At 33.7% G+C, this 23,894-nt stretch overlaps 1 protein-coding gene across 1 annotated transcript; it reads right to left on the bottom strand.

The window, feature by feature from the left end:
* Positions 1-543: 543 nt before the first annotated feature.
* On the bottom strand, positions 544-23,162 carry LOC124530494 (ionotropic receptor 40a). The gene is made up of 15 exons (XM_047104679.1): positions 22,975-23,162; positions 20,914-21,007; positions 19,695-19,790; positions 19,159-19,295; positions 16,037-16,196; positions 15,377-15,483; positions 14,693-14,786; positions 13,958-14,116; positions 13,214-13,367; positions 12,022-12,254; positions 11,293-11,452; positions 10,047-10,143; positions 9,688-9,838; positions 4,469-4,562; positions 544-776 (listed from the first exon to the last, which is right to left on the bottom strand). Exons 1-15 carry the CDS (start codon positions 23,160-23,162, stop codon positions 580-582), a joined length of 2,121 nt encoding a protein of 706 aa, XP_046960635.1. The 3' UTR covers positions 544-579.
* Between the last annotated feature and the right edge of the window lie 732 nt (positions 23,163-23,894).

The following is a 23,894-nucleotide window of genomic DNA, read 5'->3' as shown; positions in this document are numbered from 1 at the left end:
GAATTTATACTTATATGATGTGGCAGTATCGTATTAGAAATAACGTGAAGTAACTAAATATATTACTTTAATATATGTATATTAATGAAATACTTTTAATAAAATATTTTTATAAGATTTGAAGGTGTATCATCGCTGTTTAAGGTTCCGTACATAATAAGATCACTTCATAAACCGTCTGTTTTTCTGTTTGTCTATTTGCTCGCCAAAATCCTACTATATTATTTCCCCTACATTTGCAAAGGAAATCAAAACATATAAGATACTACATAATTATGGTACAAGTATAGTAGTCCAAAAATCTGTCCTACAGTACTTGTTTGTATAAGTACCTACCTAGTACGGAACCCTCAGTGAATTGCACCTCCTGTTTTTTGTGTAAGTGTGTATATAAGGTTCGATACAAAAAAAAGCATCTGGCTACATAAGTAATTTAATTAAGGATAAACTTTAAGCAATAAGTCGAGGTGTATATACTTTTGAATGAGGCTTCTACTACTATTCTAAGATATGTTTTTTCAACGTACTACTCTATTTATTTGTGTAGTAAATATAACACACGATAATTATTTGAATAAATCAGGCTTGATATTCTCTACCATCGTGTCTTAAGGCCTTATCAAGATATACGTATATGTTCCTAAAAATCCTTTCGAAACGCTGTTTCACACGAACTCTCGCTGACTTCCGTTTAGTCGGTGCCGTCTGAAACGGCTCCACTGTTTTTATCTTCTCCTTCTTACGATGTACTTGTATTTCTGTTACCAGGACGACTGCTGCAATTAAAAATAAAATGAAATTATTTCGTTTCATATTTTATTATTTATGTTTTATATATTATATTATAATTATACTAAAATTGTAAATCTATAATTTTATTTTTAATCTATGAATGAACAAAGAATAAAAACAACAAAATAATAAATATAAAATTATGTTTCAAAAATGGAATATATATAAATTCAAATTCCTTTTTTGAATATAGAATCATTACACTTACTTATTGATAGTCAAATTAATCACTACCATTGGTTCGGAAAAGGAAACACCCTGACCTGAGAAGAAACGGCGAAAGAAACAAGAATATCCCTTGAAAGTGGATAAATATCTGGCTTACGACAGTAATAGCATGAAAGTTTAATGTTCTCTTAATAATCTAAAGTGGACTCCAGACTTTTTCGTAAAACACAGTGTAAATTCACATCGATTTTTTCCCACCAAGTCCTAGTAAAAACATGCTTACATATTCGGTGAATTATTCACTTTTCTATCCCTGACGTTGTGAGGATTAACTTACTAAAATAAAATCTGTATAAAAAAACGTCGCTACTGGTTTTACTCTGCAGCCACCGACGCATTTATGATAACGCTAGTCGCTAAACTATTTGAAAAAAACACCTTTCCAAACATAATATGACGTAAATATTCGTAAAACGCGTGATCTGGCACGAATGTGTATCCCGCATAAGATAAGATGCTACTTAATACTTACTTGTACTATTATTTTATTAGTACTTAATTCTAATTATATGGTTTATTTTATTGGTTTTATTAATTATTATTAATTATATACTATAATAGTTTTTTAAATGTATTGCACTTCTTATTTTTAATTGTTATGTTTATGTTTTAATAGTTTTTAATTTCGGGATATTTACCATGTTTTTTTATTTTTATTTTTATACGAATGTATAAAAGATATTCGTAGATAATGTCGAAATATCGAGCTCCACCGAATAATAATAAAAAACATGGTAAATATCCCGAAATTAATAACTTTAGTAATAAAAATAACCATGTTAATTTAAAATCTTATTTGTTTAGATAATTTTGAAATGTAATTTATGTTTTTATTATGTATGTGATATTATATCTACTGTTGGTTGTCCTAATGAAAATAATATAATTATTCTGCATATAAGAAATTTCCATGCGATTCCATTAACAACGATATAAATTATTTATTATTTACATATAATTAGTTAATTATTCATCATCTGTAATAATGGAGACTGTGTTATCGTATCCCTTCAGCTTGTGTTACTGGTTTACTTACACTTGAAACCGCAACACAGTAAGTAATACGGTGATAATGACGAAATAAATTAATTAGCATAGCCTAAGCTCCGCTATCAATTAAATTCTTTTAAAAATGTTCATACCCAAAATAGTAATTACTGTCGACTTTATTTCAATACACTAATCCATTTTAAATCTTTCGAATACTAAGGACTGGTTTTTAATTAAAAGCGTTTAATAGCATTTTTATTATGCTATATTAGCATAAAGGAGTCTATCTATGACACCGTCTTATACGGTGATCTTACTGTGAACGTGTCGGGTACGGTAACAAATAAGACATGGGTTATTATGCCAACAAGAATATGTCAACAGACTTTCATACCCATATATACCGGTAGTAGTGACTATTGATCTATCAAACACCTACACTAGAACAATTTCCTTGGTAGTAAGACGATGTAACCCGTCAGGGATAGTAGCAGTAAGTATTCTTCCGACAACAACAGCAATAGCCTATAAATTTCCCACCGCTGGGCTAATGTCTCCTGTCCCTTTGAGAAAAAGGTTTGGAACATTCCACCACGCTACTCCAATGCTGGTTGGTGGATGACCATGTAGCAAAATATCGTTGAAATTAGCCACATGCAGGTTTCCTTACGATGTTTTTTTTTTCACGAAACGAGGTGAATTAAAAACAAAAATTCAGGTGTGCTTGCCAGGGTTTAAACCAGCCATTAAGTATTGTTGATCATCTACCATGAGATGGCCCATATTGTACTGTCCGCGTGTCTATACGAATACCGTTCTATCAATTGTAAAAAATATATATTGAGAAGTATTAGGAATATTTGGTTGGTCGGTGACGGAACGCTCTAATAAGCAAAGTCTAATACAACTCAATACAAATAATGTTTTACTGGCCTGACACGTTTTACAGCGCGGTCATGATATCAAGCGACGTATTGGTCGTAGGGATCTTAATGCGACCCATAGACAAAAAAATAAGTCGTGTATAGTCGTCTTAGTATTTTCTTTGTTTGATATTTGTATATATCAAATTATCGTAATTTAAAAAATATATAAACCGACTTCAAAATTAAAAAACAGACAGTGAATAAGAAAAATAATATTTTTAGGACTTACAGAATTGAAAACAAATTTCAAAATCGATCATCATATTCCGTTACTAATAAACTCTAAGGTAACAATAAAGTACATATATACATATGTATATCTACGTAACATTCTTAAATTTTCAAATTAGTAACCTCCTTTCTTGGTGTCGGTTAAAAATATTTTTAATATGAATAAAGTCAAATCTATTCGACGAAAGTTCGATATTCAATTTCTGTTAACATAAAGTGAAATGTAAATTCTGTTATATAATCCATGAATAATTTATCTTCGTTATTAAAATAAATTACACAAACATACTAAGTAAATGTTTAAACAATATACGAAAACTGATAATGTTATTTAAAGTGAGTGCTTTCGAATATTTTATTTATCTTTCAATATATGAATTTATTTTTTCGATTCATTTAACTGAAACGTACGTTATTTAAAGTTAACAAATAGGCTTAAGATTTTAAGGTTCAAAATGTAATAAAGTTTAATATAGCTAGTATAATTTCAGTAGTTCGGGATGGTCAATGTAATATTATCCTTTTACAATTATGCTCCAATCTCTCTATCTTTTGTTAGAATGCCACTCTATATTCCAATTGTTTTCTAATGACAGCTCAATCATATTTAAAACAATAAATAGTATTACATGCCAGTATTAAATGTTATGCCATATAAAATAATATTGATTACAGTCTAATAAATTACTGATCAATGAATTACAATAATAATTGTATATAATAAAGTAAATTCAATAGTCCCGGCTATATTCATAATATGCAATAATAATGTGATATAAATTATGATATAGAATCAAATGTCATAACACCGTATTGAAGGCTAGGGTTGCTCTGTAATACTAGTTAATCCATGTAACAAAAGGACTACCTATATTTTATTGGTGGGCTTTGTGCCAACCCGTCTGAGTAGGTACCACTCGCTCATCAGATATTCTACCGCTAAACCACAGTACTCATTGCTGTGTTCCGGTTTAAACGGTGAATGAGCCAGTATAACGACAGGTACAAGGGACCTAACATCTTAGTTCCTAAGGTTAGTGGCGCCTTGGCCATGTAAAAAATGGTGAATATTTCTTACAGCGCCATTATCTATGAGCGGTGGTGACCACTTACCATCAGGAGACCCAAATGCTCTAAAATATATTTTTATAATATATATTAATTATAATATATACTTTTATTGAAAAATTGCGTGTTTGTGAGTTATTGTATGTGTTTGATTGATAGTTAGTGCATGTGTGTGTATGTGTGAATAAGTTTATATAGTAAAAATAAATATAACACAATCATTTAAAAATAACCTGCTAAAAAGTACCCAATGCTGAGAAGGCAAAAGGCTCCACGTAGCATTCTAAGCGAAACTGGTTCTAAGCCAATCGTGGACTCTGGTTGTGCCTGCAACAATAAAAAATATTCGCATATTTAAGCCGTACATTATATGTAAATTAATAATAACAATTTTATTATAATTTTAATTTATAAAATAAGTAGTAAATTATAATTATTTATTTTAATTTATAAAATAAATAATTATAATTTTAATTTATAATAAATATATAATTTTAATTTATTTAATGTTTATACATAAATTAATAAGCCTCATATACATGACTATCGGCTGGCCCCGGTTTCCCACAGTTGCAATGCTGATACTAAATCTACCACAGAATATCTTTATTTACAACATTCACAATTTTTATCATTAGACAAAGCAAACCGCAATATAATATTCATTAAAATTACATGCTGTAAAGGGCTATATTAAATTCAATATGTATTTGAGGTACTTAAATGAACAAGGTGTTGTGCTGTATCACTTAAAATCGCTTCCAAAGTCAGCTTTTAAGGCGTAAAATTCTATAGTCCATTGTTTTGATCTATCTCGTAAGGTTCATACAATATTTGCAATGTAAGCGCAAAAATGTGTTTATTTACAACATCACATTAGAAACCTCCAAAATTATAAGCGTTTCTCTACTATATTATGCATGTATGTATACAAAAAATCAAAAAACAATGCATCAAAATCCGTTACGTGATTTTAAAGACAGACAGCGGGAAGCGACTTTGTTTTATACCGTGCAGTTACAAAAAGACTATGCATTAACGTTTGAACAAGTGCTAGGAACTAAAGCTTCATGCTCGCTTCCATAATATAATCTACATTTTAAACCAGTGATAGCTTACCATAAATACATTTTGATTTCGTTTTATGAAAGATCCATATCAATCAGTAAAAGTAACTGTAAATACCTTGCAGCCGGGCTAACGACTTCTCTTTACGAGAAAGGCTTGGAGTTTACTCAATACTGTTTGGAGGATAAACGTGTGATATAATTCAATTGAAATTAGACACACCCAATTCCTCACGATGTGTACCTTAGCTGTTAAGGACGAGGTGTATGGACTATATAAAACGAATTATGCGTTTGGAAATTCAGTGGTGCTTAGGTCATTCTCTGTTAGACATAGCTTCATCAAAAAATTTTGATGGAAACTTGTCCAAGAAAACAAATTTATTTATTTATTTATAATGCCAAGCTGCATACATATCATTACAGGACAGTGGCCCAATTCGATATCACAGCACGGTAAACAAAAATATTTAAAATATCTATGTTGTATATGGTATATTCGAAGCAGCAATTATCTTGAGTTCAATCAGGCTGCAACAACAAATCCACACTTTCTATTATCACATTGAGAGTACGTATATAAAATTGTGTATCTATATAATGACCACGTACTCTTCATTGTAAGCTATATCTGTGAGATAAGATATACAAAGGCGCTTTTATTGTTAAAAAAGTGGTCTCTTCTAGAGTCCAGAAACCTTGAGTATAGTTCTCGACGTAAACGAAGTCAGGAGTTTACTTGTACACATCCTTTTAGTAGTAATAAATATTTAGAAATAAGAATCTCTTGATATAATTACGCGTTATTTATACATTTTCACGTTTAATTGAACATCGAAATTTAATTAAATAATTTAAAATCTATATATAAAACTTAATGTTTTTCATCTTAACTATCCATACATGGAAATTTTGCAAAATATGTATATATTTATAATGAAACTAACGTGCGGTCTCAGTCGATCTTCTAAGAAAGCAATAATGTAATCTCACAGGTGGCATTTACGCGGAATGCAACTGGCGGGTGACATCTTTTTTTTTCTCGCTGGAAAAATGCTTTACGCGCTTCCCCCACGTGATGGAAAGTGGGGGGGGTGTGGAACTCCCCGGAGCCCTGAACGCCGAGTACGCCCAAGCACACCGGGTTTACCCACTAAAAAGCCAGCGGTACCCTCTCCGTCTTACGGCGGACGCCACGGGATCGCTTACGCATGCTACCGTGACGCCCTGACGGTCGGCCCGTCTATAGGGGCCTCCAACAGCTAGGGGGGATTCCCAGGGTACAGGGACCCCCCTGGTCCCTACGGCGCCTATTGAGGCGGAGGGAGAAGGTGCGCGTAGCGCCTTTTCCTTCTCCCCGGTCGTCTTCTGCGGAGCGAGTCAGCGCATTGGCGGCATTCTTTTCACGCTCCCGCTCCACTGCTTCCTTCTGCGACATGACACTTTCGCAGAAGGAGCACATCTCCGACCAGCACATCTCGCTACCGAGCATGGCGTTGATAACGCTCGACAGCGAGAGGTCTCCGCCCATAGTCGCCGCAAGGATGTGCCTCTGGGGCCCCCACGCAGCACACTCGTACAGGGTGTGGTACGCCGTGTCCACTGGCGCACCACACTCGTGGCAGGAGGGTGACTCCTCCCGCCGCGCTATCCCGTGCAGGTACTTACCGAAGCACCCGTGTCCGGTAAGTACCTGCGTCATTCTGTACGACAGTGTGCCGTGCTTCCTCTCGACCCAGCGACTCAAGTGGGGACGGATCGCCTCCACTGTCGCTAGGCCCGCCGAGGGAGACCCCAGATCCTCCTGCCATCGGGCGATCAGGGCTTGCTGGGCTAAAGCCCTGATCCGCCCGACCTCCGCCGACCCCGGACGGTCGCCGCGGTCCCTCGCCTCGACCCGGAACCGGTACACTTCCGCGAGCACCTCCGCCTGGAGCTCCCAGGGAGGCGGGTGACATCTGCTTCAATTTAGATTTTATAATTAATATTAAGTTAGTCTTAAGAAGGTAGCCATAAGTGAAAATTGTAATAAAAGAAAATTAAAATAATTAATAAAATTAAGTTTTAGTATTTTTTAAAAAAAAAGCTTTCTGCCGCACCGAAAACTTGGCTAACTACTAAATATTATAAACTTAAGCCGTTTTAATTTTTATCATACAAACACGGAATGTAAAACAAGGATCTCGGGTACAGCTTTATTATATAACCACAAGAACTACGAAGCAATCGCAATAACGCATATAAACTAAATAGCTAAGCTTAGATAAGCTTCCTTCCATACATCTTACTTATATTATACAGAGATCAATAATTAGTAGTTAAAAAACGCAGTAAGTAGACATTATGCACACGTTCAACACTCTTAAATAAATAATCCAACAAGAAACTATTCCGCTTTTTAATTTAGACTAACTTTTAACTTAAAAACTTTTATTTTAATTAGTTATTGGAAATATATAGAGTATGTCGGTATAGTACATTTTTTTATATATATCCTATTTTGAGTATGTCTTATTTATCAATGATTTTTGACATACCCTTTAAATTTTTAATAAACTATTAATTTTTATTTACTTATAATTAAAAAATAATCACTTGAATAAATATTAGTAGTAACTATTATTAAAAAGAATAATTAATGAAAACATTGTTTGTGCATGTCCTGAATTTATACTGTTAGTTTAAAGGTCATTACAAAATCGAAAATTATATACACATATATTAACTTTGTATGTAGTGCCAAACAAAATTCCAAAACACATTTGAGTACATGTGTTCAGCCGGTACAGCGTAATTGGAAGAGTAGTTTGGTCTGCTCCCGTGGGATGCTGGTTCAAATCCTGTTGTCACACAACTTTTGACATTACTTTGAAATTTATAATTGACGAAACATATAAAACATTGTATAAAGGATTCGTTTTTCAAATTCGCAAATGTTTAAAACACAAGATTTTGTATCGATTATACAAAAGGAGACAACTATAATAATAACGCTTACCGCGTACATGATAATTAACGTAAAAGGGGGTCTATAATCTTTGAAGATATTACAAGACATAACAATTGACAATTATTGACTTTTGTTAAGTAATACAAACAAAACAACAAACAACAACAGCCTGTAAATTCCCACTGCTGGGCTAAAGGCCTCCTCTCCCTTTAAGGAGAACGTTCGGAACATATTCCACCACGCTGTTCCAATGCGGGTTGGTGGAATACACATGTGGCAGAATTTCTATGAAATTTGTCACATGCAGGTTTCCTCACGATGTTTTCCTTCACCACTGAGCACGAGATGAATTATAAAGACAAATTAAGCACATGAATCAGCGGTGCTTGCCTGGGTTTGAACCCGCAATCATCGGTTAAGATGCACGCGTTCTAACCACTGGGCCATCTCTGCTAAGTGTTAAGTAATACGGTAGTTATAAATTAAAAAACACATTGTTTTCATTACCATTCGATACTCTTTCTTATATTGCATCTCTGACGATCAGTAGGTTTACAGACTATAGAACAGTATACTACAAACTCCTCATATCACAATAACCCTTCGTAAACTAATCTTAATAATAATTATGGAAATTATTTTTGTTAAGATTAAATTGAAAACTAAAAACATAAAACATACATTTTCACTCACAATGGATAAAGAACGAAAACACCTAGACTATTGTAACCAATCTTTGTAATCAAAACCCTTAAAGTTTAAAGCTTTTTAACAAGCAAATTATCTTAAATTACAAATTTGATATTTTAATTTAACTAATAGATAATATAATAAAAACGACTTATTCCTTTGTCAGAAAACAGAAAACAGTCGGGGTAAGAAAAGGTTCGTCGCCTTAAGATCTATTTTCGTGTGCTCAGTATGTGCGATAATTTGCTTTACCGATCGAAAATGACGTATTGCGTCGCAATGATTTGATGTTGAGATTCAAAAGGTACTAAGAGTTTTAGACTTGATAAAGGAATATATTTGAAAAGGTATTCTTACTCTAACTGTATTTAGACTTAGTACGTGCAAGCTAATAGCATGTGTCAGGTCAGGTGCTAGTACATAACCAGGGAAAAACATGATGTTTAATTTTTCCCTGCGGCGAAGCAAGGTGACTGTCATAACAATCAGTACACGAAACAAATCGTAATTTGTACTATAATACTAATAAATTTATGCATTAATGCAAATGGTCCTTTATGAATTTCTTAAAAAAAACTAGCATGCCAGCTACTAGCATGTGTAACGTTTTGATGTATAAAAGAGCATGCTATCTTCCAGACGTGTATACACATATATCATAGTAATAAAAGATAAAATTGAGGTTATAAGAGTTTTACAGATAGACAATGTTTGTGCTATTGATATTATCATTAAAAACATTTACTTGAGGAGTTTGAGTATTTTCCATAGCATCACTGCTCTCCTTTTTATCGCTCTCGGTAACCGGTTCAGATCTTCTAGAATGTTCTGGGAGATTTTTATATTCGTCTGTTGTCATCTTAGCTAATATACCTGCTTCGAATAGAGTCATTATCCTGGATAAAATATATTATATATATATCAGTTTGATTAATACATACTAACTATTTATATACTTTTGAAAGTGTTTAGTAAGCAAATAATCCAAAATACAGAAGATGAAACCGACCGCTTCTCATTAACTTTAAAATTGCTTCGTCTGCATTTTTAAATGAATTCTAAAATACCAGTAATATTCTAACAGTATTTATTCTAGATACTCACACGTTATTAAATGATTCCAAATAAGGGCAACCGATTTGCAAGGCAACAGCCGAATATCGTGTATATAATTTTTCACTTAAATGAAAGTTATGGGAACCTGAAATTTAAGAAGTTATTTCATGTTTGAACTTCTGCTATAATTTTCAGTAAAACGGTGCATTTCCAACGAAATACTTGGCGATTTCTGTGTTTGCAACTGGTTTCAATGCTATGTTAAGTCATGAAAGATTACGAAACATTATTCTGTCAATTATAATGAATACGTAATCACAGAAACATGATAACACGGAAGTTGCCGATTTCCCTTCCGTAAATACGAAGCTTAATGTTTAAGAAGCAAAACTTAAACATTAATGAGGTCTATTAAAAAAAAGTGATAGCATCAAACATTGAAAAGAAATGACCTATTACACGCCCACTTTTATATACTTTAGTAATAAAGGTTAATTTTGGGCCATAGTATGGGTGTGTTCTACTAAAATATTCGGATATGATACATTTTTACAGTTATATTTTTCGTCACTGTCGATCAAATGCTACAAAATAATGACGACATATATCGGTTATAAGTGACGTACAATTTACTTGTAGAGCGTGCGAGACGGACGTGCCATTTAATTTGACAGTTTTGATTCCGATCGATATTATACAGAATCACGCATACAGCATATCAGCATACAGCTATTGTAATCTAAATTTATAGAAATAAAAAGAAAATCCAATGTACACCGCCAACTATTTATACTCGTAAGTTTTAAAGAATCGAAAAACAAAAATATTTCTTTCTTTGCCAATTTTCTTGTATGTACAAGTCGTTTGGAGTTATTACTAATGATAATTAAACAACATGGAGAAAGTATAGTAACCTAAACGGATTAATTAAAGAAATTGACTCAATTAGTGATTTATTCGCGACTTAGTGTTTTGGTCTTAACAAGTATATGACGGGTAATATTTTGGAACATTTTCATTACAGGATTGATCTCAATAACATTATCATTGATGATAAAAATAGGTTGAAATGAGGCGATTTTTTTGTGAAGCACTTTTTGGACCTTCGCGTCACGACTAGCTCATAATACAAAAGAAGTAAGTTATAAATTTTTTTGAAGTAATTTGTGCGTAACAAACATTATAAATTACTCATGACAGCTACTACAATAGCTTATCAATTAATATTATCAACTCAAACATAAAGTTTTACTAATAGTAATTTTGTTACGACTATTTACTTTACATTACATACCGAATCTCTCGGTATCATAGAACAGAGTTTCCCTCCCACCAAGTATAACCACTCGACGTTTTGTTAACACCAAGCGGACACCCACTTCGACACTTCGTACGCGTTGAATGCGTTGACGTCTCATCAGACGAGCGAGTCGACCATATACCCCTGTCCCGTTCTAGCCAAAACAAAGTTAAGCTTATATGATTTTTTTCACATAAATTGATAGGTTGTCCAATTCAGCAGCAAATGGTAAAATCAATTGCAGAAAATTAGATCTTCATTTTTTTTTCCTTAGAATGAAACGATTTTGATGATATTCACTCACATTAGGTCTATAAATTTACCTTATTTAAAATCAAATTCATAAGAGCATATGTATAAACATTTTTGACTACCTCCGTGGTCGAGTGGTGTGTACACCGGTTTTGATGGGTACGCCACTCCGAGGTCCTGGGTTCGATTCCCGGCCGAGTCAATGTAGATTATCATTAGTTTTCTATGTTGTCTTGGGTCTAGGTGTTTGTGGTACCGTCGTTGCTTCTGATTTTCCATAACACAAGTGCTTCAGCTACTTACATTGGGATCAGAGCAATGCTTGTGAGGTTGTCTCATTTTGATTTATAATTATAAACAAATTCAAAGTCAAAGCCAAACAAAAAATTCAATATAGTTTTGTTGTTTTAACGCCCTAATAGATTTGCCATAATTGGTTGTTGGGTATTTTAGTACTTGTCAAAACGATACCTGCAAGATAGCCATTGAAGAACTATGTCCCTCAACGACCAATTCGTATCCCTTATCCCTCATGGCCTCTTCTAAAGCTTGCAATGTTCCAATCGGTTGTTCTCTCGCTGGTCTTGCTAGGAGACTGGTTAAGTTCGCAGAGTACATGTCTCCTATAACGTATGTGGCTCCGAGCGATATGAAAATGGAAACTAGGCGTGCCTTATGTGTTCTAGATGGTTCTTTGGAGGAAGCTGTAAATAAAATTGACTTCATTCTAGGATACAGTACTAGCAAATCTGGTTACCACCATTTTTATGGCTATTTCTCTTGTCATATTTTTAGTTGTTTGCTTTTAAAGCTACAAATTTAGAGGGTTTAAATAAACCCCACATTTTAATTAAGTGGGTTCTTATAGACTCATTTTCAGTAGCGAAATCGGTAGCGTGTCCTTAAAAAATAATGATTCAAAGCTTTCCAGTCATGTTGGATTTGTCGTCTCATCAGATTATAAAAGTGAGGGAATAGATACCCATAATATCTCTTTCGCAGGTGACTAGCCTACCTTAAGAAGTTCGTGCTCTCCAATAAGAATATAAATTTTCATAGCTTAAGAATTTTCGTAATGTATATATATAAAACAATATGTCCTGACTGACTGATTCATCATCGCCGTGCCTAAACTATTATAGTTACGACCATTAAATGTGGTTAGTATTATCGTTTTATTGAGTAGACGCCCACTAAGAAAGGAATTTTGGAAATACTTCACCTCAGGGGGTAAAATAGGGCTTTAAGTTTGTATATATGTCCGTCATTTTTGAGTTAAACACTTAAAAAGAAACACGTCAATGTGTTGTACAAGGAGGCGTTAAATTAACACAATATTTGAAGTTAATCGGTAAATATTTTCAACTGTCATGTCAATGCCTCGGGTAACTGTTAGTTTTAGACAAAAAGAGTTAATTATTAATTCATAATAAGAATTTTATATTTCCGTATAGTATTATCACACATTAATATAATTTTGTATGCCATAAACACACCACAACTATGAATAGTGATTTAATATTCGAATACGAGTCAACACTGGCTTCTAGTACATCTACTATGCAAATGAATTATTGAACAGTTTGTTTGTAAGGTTATTATGTCGCCGCTTTATAATACGCTTCAAATGTTTGCCTTTACTTTATAAACCACGTGTACGAACATTGTCTTAAGAATAATGAAGTGGTGAACCAGCAGCAATTATTCAACAGGCCCAGCTGGTTTCGCTTGCGACGCTGCCATAATGTCGGAGCCGCGATCACAACCCACAAAGCTGGTCCCGTCACGAGTAGGGTGGCGCCAACTAGTAGCCATACCTTGAACAATTCGTTCTTTTTTTTATTCATTTATTTAAGATTCACCAGTGGTAAATACATCAACACGTACAAAGGTATACAATTTTAATACAACTTAAAACTAAATGCATTACCTATTAAGATGAATACCACTTGCAAATATATGTTCTATGAATATCAGTTAATACAATGCTATTAATATTTCTAATAAAGAATATATCAACACTGATCTAATCTTATATCCTTGTTTGCCAACAGGTGCGATAATTGCTTTTCATCAAGAGGCATTTGGCATTCATGCTATCATTACAAGCGGTCCTATTAACGAAAGCTTAGTTTTTATGTAAATGAATGTACTCTTCTTACATTGACCTACATTAAAATATATATTCGTGGCCATTCCCACTCCATATCAAAAATAATAATATGCCAAAGTGATTTACGTATTCTTTGGAATCGATTTATTACTTTTATTTAGTAATTTAAAGACTAAAAATTATAAAAATTACGAAAAATTCAATAGCTATTAATTCATCGCAATAGTTAATTGATAAATTCTCTTTTCATATATTTAATTATCTTGACTTACTCCAAAAAAAGTAATACATTACCTCCCATCTAAAAGGCCTGATTATTGCTAAAGTTTCACTCAATTTATCTGGAGCATGAGTTAAGAAGGCACCAGAGTCGGCCAGAGTTAAAAATGAGAATTCCACTGCTTGTAACCTTTCCCAAGTCATCGTTACGTCACCGATGAAGAAATCCGCTTTCTGGTAAATAGAAATTAAATTAAATTAAAAGAAAGCAATTGCAATTTTTACCATATCTTGATAATAATTTTTTGATAAAATATTTATATTCAGAGTGTATTCAAAAATATTCGTCAATCAAACATCATCTTGCATCTAACAGCTTGTAGATTTCCCACTTCTGAGCTAAAGCCTCCTCTCCGTTTGAGGAGAAGGATTGGAACGTATTCCACCTTGTTGCTCCTATGCGCGTTGGTGAATACACATGTGGCTGAATTTCGTTAAAATTATTATTAATATGTTTAGTTTCCACACGATGTTTACCTTCACCGAGCACGAGATGAATTAGAGACAAATTAAGCTCATGAGCACTCAGTGGTGCTTTCTGGGTTTGAACCCGCAATCATAATTAAAATGCGCGCATTCTAACCACTGAGTCATCTCGGCTCTTGTTGATCATTAGCTACTTAATCACTAATATTCTTTCTTTTTTCTTTAAATTAATCAAAATATAATTTAAATAATAAAACTTATATATAATACGCTAAATATATACCAAAGTACTTATCTGGATATTTGATTTATTATAAAACTTACACGTTTCCAAATCAGACCGAGGGTCCCTTTAAACGTTCCGTTACCGGCGATTCTTGATCCTTGACTCCTTTCCGGAGGATCGTAGTATTGGTACCTGTTTGGTAACATTTAATAATTTGTACATACATATTCAGTATGAATTACTTCAAAGAAACTAATTTTCTCGCAAAAAAATACAAGACCAATGTTTCGAGTATAAGATAAAAGAAATCTTTTTTAATACTTGTCTGTTTCTTTGAGTGGGCTAATGGATTTGGATTGAGCCTTCGGAGATTTAGGATTTATTTTAAATATCTTGTTGTTGTTTTTTTTTCTGGTAACATGAAAGAGATTTGCAATTATTAGTTACCATAATACCAATACGAAATGTGATTTGACTCAAATATAACTTTAAAACTTGCACAAGATAATCGGATTCCATAAATCTAATTTAGAAGTATATGTATTATAATCAGAGTAATTGATTCATTTAACGCATTCTATTCCTAGCTTCTGTCTTTCTGGCTTCACATAAAACATAGATAACATTTGTTTTAATTTTGCCGGAACACATTCTTCACGTTTTAAAGGTTACAGATGGAATCTAGTTTTATGGAAATGAAATGAACATTCCAAATTATCTGTTATCTAATCTGTTTTGTAATCAGATCTGCTAGGAGTATAATTGAAATGTGCTGTACTTACTTAAAGTTTAATTTCTTGGACAATAGTGATAGTAATTTGTCGTCTCGACCACCGGTCACATTGACAGTCGAATCGTTCTTGTAAACCACAAAGTGCCAAGGAGGTGCCTAACCAATAAACATCCTATTATTAAACGTAACTAAATGACCTTAATACTATGGGAAATCAATTTGTATAGCGAATGAACAGAACAAGCGCGATCTCTTTCTGTTATCAGAGATTTGACATTCGAAAGAATAAGATAGCATTTTTATATATGGTTGTAACAAATGAAATTTTTCTCACATTTTAGAACTCAACTCTTCTCTTCTTTGCATTATTGAAAGTCACATTTTGGAAAAAAAATATGATACTATGAATTACATAATTACAAAATAAAATCATTAGACAAGCAAGATTATCAAATGTTCGTTTTCATTCAGTCCAACTAAGACCGTGATAATTGTTAATTAAGGAAACTTTGACAGTTCATTTTCGAAACTAAATTGAACTGAAGGTAATTAGGTAAGAGTAGAGTTATTCAATAAGTACAAACTCAAAACTCAACGCAGAACCAAATAGTAATATGTGCGACTTTAAATAATAATTATTATAACATTTAAAGGATAATAAAAGTACGTCAATTTTGAACATTTCAAGTGTGAGATGAAAACAACTTACATGCAATACGGGCACATTGAAGATTCTGCCCTTGAAGTCCTGATAGACCTTATCAGCGGGTGGTAAGGCGGGGGATTTGTAGAGGCGACCTGACCACCAGTTGACGAGGGTCAAGTGGTTAAGCTTGTCTGGCGTCGCCTGGTTGTAGTATAATCGAAATCTGTACGTGTGTATATACGATGTATAATTTAAAATAAATGTTTTCAAATGGTTCTTAATATTACATGAAGTATTTTTTTTTTTAATTTCATGTTAAGAAAAAATATTTTTTAGATGATGTAATAAATTTATAAGGGGATAAGTATATTATTTGAAGAACTAAAATTGACCACAAAACAAATACATTTCCCAAAGAAAATACTGAAAGCGAAGCACTAAAAAATATGTTTTGGCCAATTCACAATCGGCGTTTCGTTCAATCGAATTACAATGTACGTGAGAGTCGGCAGCTTTGTATTGGGTCTTTCCGAACGGGGAGAAAATGTAATTTCTGAAATACTGGCAAGATGGTACGATAATCAAGCCGGTGCATACTTGGAGGGAATTTAAAATGTTGTAATATTAGAAAATTATATACATTTTGGATCACAATTGTTTTTTTTTTCCAGTATAGGACTTTAATAACTCAATAAAAGAGATGGAATAAAAACTGTAATTTTATTATATTTTCAATTTTTTTTCGGTGCGCTTTCGAATAGATTTGTAATTTATTTTATATTCCATTTTTAAAAACAATTGGTCGATGTTTTTACAACTAGTAGAACTTGCAAGTTCTGGCTGAATGTTGTCTACAAAATTAATACGTGAAGCACATACATAATTTGTACCTATTTTTACAAAAATTAATAAAGATTCCTTCTTTATTGACTACGAAATTTCGCAAATTTATAGTTTATACGGTAAAGGAGCGCCAAAAGTGTGTTTAGATGATTTTAAAATAAACGCATGAATGAATAAAAAAAACATTATTATTACATAAGCACAAACATACATGCAAACATATTTAATATTATCTCTCTTTTTCGCTTCCAAAACGACATTATTGTTGTTGACTCATAAAATCATTTAATCCGACGCGTACTACAAGAATTAACCATGTTTTGATCTTATTTTTTTTTTTTCAGCGGTTTTTCAAAGCTATGCTAAATGCACAGCGACCAATGTTTTATATTTAAGTGTAAATGTAAACACATGTTGCTATTTTATTACCATCGACTATATAGAAGTGTATATTTGTTTACAAATTATTGGTGTTGCATGAAAATTACGATGGAGACCATTATTTTGGTGTTGTATTTTCTACAACACCAAAATATGTATTGATCCTATAATACAATTATTCTGTGACGACATGACGGAATCCTTGCGAGAAGATACGACGTCTCGAAGACAAACTACAATGTTTTTATGGGAGATTTCAAAGTAAAAGGAGCATAGGAAAAAGGCGAATCAAAAATTGGAATAAGTGGCTTCGACTCGACCTCATGATTGCATTAACTTCTTTATTAAAGAACAAAGCTACAGGTCGAAAGATATAATTATATCAAGTTTACAAAATTACTAGTACGTGGTAGTCGTGGTAGGGTAGCCACTATTTGCATCATCATGTACGGCTATAGAAACAAAGTCTTAAAGCGAAGACTGAAAATCAGCAAACGTTGCTTAGGTTATTTTACCTGATGGACCGATAATTCTGGCCGAGTGATAAAAACCAAATAAGAGAATAACAGTACTCAGTATACTTGTGTTCCGGTTTGAAGGGTGAGTCAGTGTAAATACAGGCATTAGGGACATAACATCTTAGTTCCCAAGGCTGGTGGCACATTGTAAATGTAAGGTATAGTTAATATTTCTTACAGCGTCATTGTCTATGTGTGATGGTGACCACTTACCATCAGGTGGCCCATATGCTCGTCCGCCAACCTATACCATAAAAAAAAGAATGGCTTGTGTCCAGCTTTGTACTATGATAGGCTGATTGATAAATTTAAGCAATTAAATAATTTCCATGATACCAAACTGCGATAGTCAATGTTTGATTGAAACCTAAGCCAGCACAAAGATAACTACAAATCTAAAATGCGCACTTTAAGCAAAATTTTATAATAAATCATCACTAAAAATATCAATCAACCCGTATACAACGCACTATCTAATATTTTCTATATACGCTGCATAAATGTATGTTTTTTCTCGATGTATTTCGTTGGAGGCATTTTTTTCTGATACATATATCGTAAGCAAAGACGAACAATATTATAACTTATTAGATAAATGCGTTGCCGTATTGGGGTTATTACCTTAATTATTTCGCGATTCGTTAATATTATTACGGCTTAATGATAGATTCATTATAATTTAGTATAGCGTCCGAGCTGATTTACGATGTGGTTAACTGTATTGATTTATCGGTCGTATACTAAATGATTTTACGTCTCCTTTCTTTTTTGTTATCATTGTATACGAATGAAAGGGATGGATGTATATTTATCAATTAAATTTATGAATGCAGGTTTTTGCTACTTTTGGCAATTGTTTCAGTGTTTATCATGTATAATATATATAAAGGTGTTTTTGGGGAATTCAAGTTCGTAACAACAGGATACGAAGTCTGACGTTACGTGAGTCTTGTCCTAGTTTGTAAATTCTCGATACGAGTAAAGGTCAAATAGCATAGTTGTAAGATTTTTTTTAACAATGAATAAGCAAGAGTAACAACATATTGAATAAAGATTTTTGACTTTTGAGTTGCCGATGTTATTTTACATTTATTAATCTTTGAAACTAAAACATATACGGCCTATTTTATAGCAAAGGTCGACGGACGGCCAAATGGGCCTGCTAAAGAGTGTTCACCACCTCCATTTCTTAAGTCTTCGGTGAGCCACTGACCTTGAACAGTAAGATATTATTTCCCTTGTACATGTAAGACACTGACTCATTCACCGTCTAAACCAAAACTTGGCGTAGAATGCAGTATGATGAGTGGATACTACCTACCCCAGAAGGGCTTTCACAATGTCCTACCAAGTACCAAGTATATGCCAATAGGGTACTGTGAGTTTTCATATTTTTCCTACCTATTATTGATACCGTATTAAAAACATGTTAAAAATACTCACACGCTCGGTCTCGGGTTGGTGATCACAGCAACTCGAATAGCCTCCTTAATACCAGAAAGGAAGAGCTTACTGACTTCACCACGTGGCCAAAAGAATATATATAATATTGAACGATGGATATAATTATTGATTGTTATCTGCAACAACAACAACAGCCTGTAAATTTCCCACTACTGGGCTAAGGCCTCCTCTCCCTTTTTGAGGAGAAGGTTTAGAACATGTTCCACTACGCTGTTCCAACACGGTTTAGTGGAATACCACATAGCCACATGTGGCAGAATTTCTATGAAATTTGACACATGCAGGTTTCCTCACGATGTTTTCTTTTCACCGCCGTGAACGAGATTAAATATAAACAAATCAAGGACATGAAAATTCAGCAGTGCTTGCCTTGGTTTGAACCCGCAATCATCGGTTAAGATGCACGTATTCTAACCACTGGGCTGTCTCGCCTCAGTTGTCTGCAAAACACTTAATAAATAATAAAATGTCGACATATTGGTATTTGAAAAATATTTAGTTATTGAATAATTTACCTCATAGAGTATATCCTCGCATTCCTCTGGTTCACAAAGGATCAGACTCGACCTTTCCTCGGATGTATCGAGGCCTTTTTTAAGGTATCTGAAATACTGAATATATTTACATTACTTAATATCAAAATAAATCGTTCACGAAACAACGATAAATATTAATACAAGAATACGTTCATAGACAATTTGTGTATAGAACTTATTCCAATTTATTTCACAATTTACTTTAAAACTACTTGACCGATAGGTATATGTGTGTAATGTAATATAGTCAATATTACATTATAATGATAATAAAGCTTTATTCCCATTATTAGTTTGTATTAATAAATATGTTAGTATATTTATTTATTCTAATTTTTTTTTTCTATTCTACGGAAAGGCTGCCGTTCGCGGTAAAAGTCTCCTCCAAATGTTGCCAGCTATACTCCATGGTCTGCCTTATTTTCTCTTTTTGTATATATTGCATTACGCACAGGTATACATTAGGCTATATGACATTCTGTCAAAGTAATATCTCTTAATTACTACTAATCACAACTCCTGTTCAACCACAAACATCTATGTTAAGTCTTAGTTATATAACGTCCAACTCGTCATTAATTTAACAGCTATAAATTCCGAGATAACGGATTCGTATTCCAGTTTGAAACAAAAGAAGTTAGGTGTTTGTCTGTTCAGAAGATCTCAGTCGCAATCGCGGTGGTTTTACAGTCCCGTGCCTCGGAAAATACGAAAAGGTCCTACGCTTGATTGCTCTTCTATCAAATCGCCGTCCTATCGGCTATGAAGGCGAGGGCATTGAGAATACACCTGTTTCCACAAACACGCTTCCTTTGTAATAAATTCTGCATAATTGGTTAGTTTTTGAAGACTTCCGTGGTTCAAGTAGTTTGTACAGCGGTTTTCATGGGTACGCCACTCCAAGGTCCCAGGTTCGATTCCCGGCCGAGTCGATTTAGAAAAATTATTAGATTTCTATGTTGTCTTGGGTCTGGGTGGTATCGTCGTTACTTCTGATTTTCCATAACACAAGTGCTTTAGATACTTACATTGGAATCATAGTAATGTATGTGATGTTGTCCAATGTTTATTTTACGAGATCGACCAATTTTAGAGAAATTCAATCAGAAATAAGACTAGTGGTCGATTTACGTACATTAATATCTTTATTGATATTAATTATATGATATTATTTCTCCTTATTAACAGCAAAACTTACTCCGTCCTTGCTCTCCGCTGTCTTCAAATCCAAGTTGATTACTTGTATGTTATTATTACACAATATATGAAGTATTGCATAAATATCCTCAGACCTAAAAAAATATTCATTACAGTATTCAAATAATGTAAAGTTTAGTAAAGTAATGGCTATAAAGTGAATGCTATAAAGTGAATGCTAGATATAGGTAAAAATATATTTGTACTAAATCGTTTAAGCTGTTTAACTTCATTCTGATAATATCAGTGGAATATGAAACAATTAAAATGGAAATTTAAAAAAAATAAGAAGGTAATTTTTTTGTTTTTTTTTTTATTTTAAAACCGTTTACTTCAATTTTGTTTTCTCGATTTAAATTTATAAATGACTAGCGACCCGCCTCGGCTCCGCACTTGATATGTATCGTTATGTAATGACTAAATTACATTAAGTCATTATAAATTTTAGCCTATGTGTTATTCTGATGCATAACCAATTTTAATGGAAAAAGAAACCAACATCCACCATCACAAACTTTCAGGATTCAAAATATGTTAATTTATAATACATTTAAGTTAAAAATATATTTATCATAAAATATAAATCAATTGAAATTATAGAAGCACTTTTAAAAGGTCATGTTACAGTATTTAATTAAATTTAAATCTGAGATTGAAAGTAGATTCCATCGAAAAAAAACGGTGAGAAAATCCTTTCCGTCTAGTTCCTCCTTCCCGCCACTTTATTTACAGAGTATATCAATGAAGTACAATTATATTAATGTATCTTTTATTGAGTTGTGTGATTTATTTATTAATGTTTATTAACAAGAGATTTAATTTTTAACAGACTACATTACAAATTACAATAGTTTTTATAGTAGCAAGGGATAATTGGGTTGTTGTTCTTTACTTACTAAACAACAACAAACTAATTATTACGACATTATCTACAAATGTCTTATTGAAATATCGAGCTCCAACGGATAAAAATAAAAAGACATGGTAAATATCCCGCAGTTAATAAGTGTAATAATAAAAATAACCATGTTAATTTAAAATCTTACAAACAAACAAATCGTAATAAAATTATTATAAAATCAAAACAAAAACAAACTTATTACAAGTGGGTTCTTTTTTTTTCTCGCTGGAAAAACGCTTTACGCGCTTTCCCCACGTGATGGATGTTGGGGGGGGGGTGGTACTGCCCGGAGCCCTGAACGACTAGTGCGCCCAAGTACGCCAGGTTTACCCACTAAAAAACCAGCGGTACCCTCTCCGTCTTTCGGCGGACGCCACGGGATCGCTTACGCATGACGGTCGGCCCGCCTATGCGGGCCTCCAACTCCTAGGGGGAATTCCCGGGGTACTGGGACGCCCCCTGGTCCCTGCGGCGCCTATTGAGGCGGGGGGAGAAGGAGCGCGTAGCGCCTTTTCCTCCTCCCCGGTCGTCTTCTGCGGAGCGAGTCAGCGGCGGCATTATTTTCCCGCTCCCGCTCCGCGGCTTCCTTCTGCGACATGACACTTTCGCAGAAGGAGCGCATCTCTGACCAGCACATCTCGCTACTGAGCATGGCGTTGATAACGCTCAGTAGCGAGAGGTCTCCACCCATAGTCGCCGTAAGGGTGTGCCTCTGGGACCCCCACGCAGCACACTCGTACAGGGTGTGGTACGCCGTGTCCACTGGCGCACCACACTCGTGGCAGGAGGGTGTCTCCTCCCGCCGCGCTATCGCATGCAGGTACTTACCGAAGCATCCGTGCCCGGTAAGTACCTGCGTCATTCTGTACAACAGTGTGCCGTGCTTCCTTTCAACCCAGCGACTCAAGTGGGGACGGATCGCCTCCACTGTCGCCAGGCCTGCTGTGGGTGACCCCAGATCCTCCTGCCATCGGACGATCAGGGCTTGCTGGGCTAGAGTCCTGATCCATTACAAGTGGGTTCTAACAAGAATATTGAAAATTTTATTTTACAAGATTCAATTTCTTGCAATGTTAATCAGCAAGAAATAAAGAAGAACCGAAAAGAAACTCAGTAGTTAGCTAATAGTTACTGTTTTCCGACTATCATCTGTTATATTACCGTAAGTCAGTAGTATTTCCTCTAACAACAGTCAAGCTTTTCGTTGGTAATCCAGCAGCTATAACCACCAAGGCTTCAGGAAAATCTTTTGGAAGTCGCCGTAGATTTTTGGAGGCCAACGCTTCGATATTAAAGAAACATTGAATTTTATTAACGAATGTAATAAATAAAAGTATATAACAATTCATCTTATGTTGTTAATGATACTTAAATATGAAAGAAACCGTTTTCTCAAGAGTACGAAATAATTCTGACTCATATTTCATATTTTCTTATGTCTCGTCGGAACAGATGTGATGGAAGTTATAACAGATGTGCTAATTATCGTTAGGTAAGGTATGTAAGATTGGAAAACACACAAAATAAGTTACATGTAATGTAAACGCCAGCAAAATAAATATTTACAGATACTGTATATTTTTTTTATATGAAGTTAAAAATCAAATTAACAAAAATCTCCAATCGTCTTTCCATGTGCGATTATCTTTTTTTTTAATAATCCGTTTACGCGGGAAAACATCTTGCATTCTTTTTACAGCCATACCAATGACGTTCTAAAATCAATTTTATTTAAAAAAATAAAAAAAAATTATGAAATCGGATACACTAACAAAATATGAGTTTATTAAATATATAATTACAGCATAAAGAAGTATTTTTAACACATTCTTCAAATATATTATTTGATCATCGTCATTTGTTTCAATACTTTTAATTTATTTATTATCATCAACGCTATTCTTTAAGAACTGTAAAACCGACTAACGACAGAAAATTTTAAAGCTCCTGTCCTCTAAATTATATATTTATTGTAGTTAATGTTGTATATTCCGTCCTGTCATTTCCAGATCATGTCAGGAACAAGGAATAGATTATGATTAACTTTGACCGCCCCTCCCTGAGCTACCTTGAGAATACTT

Source organism: Vanessa cardui, chromosome 6, assembly GCF_905220365.1.
Source record: "Vanessa cardui chromosome 6, ilVanCard2.1, whole genome shotgun sequence".
In the NCBI taxonomy this organism is placed as follows: domain Eukaryota; kingdom Metazoa; phylum Arthropoda; class Insecta; order Lepidoptera; family Nymphalidae; genus Vanessa; species Vanessa cardui.
The sequence above is the reverse complement of the archived record's forward strand: the minus strand, read 5'-3'. Positions and strand labels throughout refer to the sequence as shown.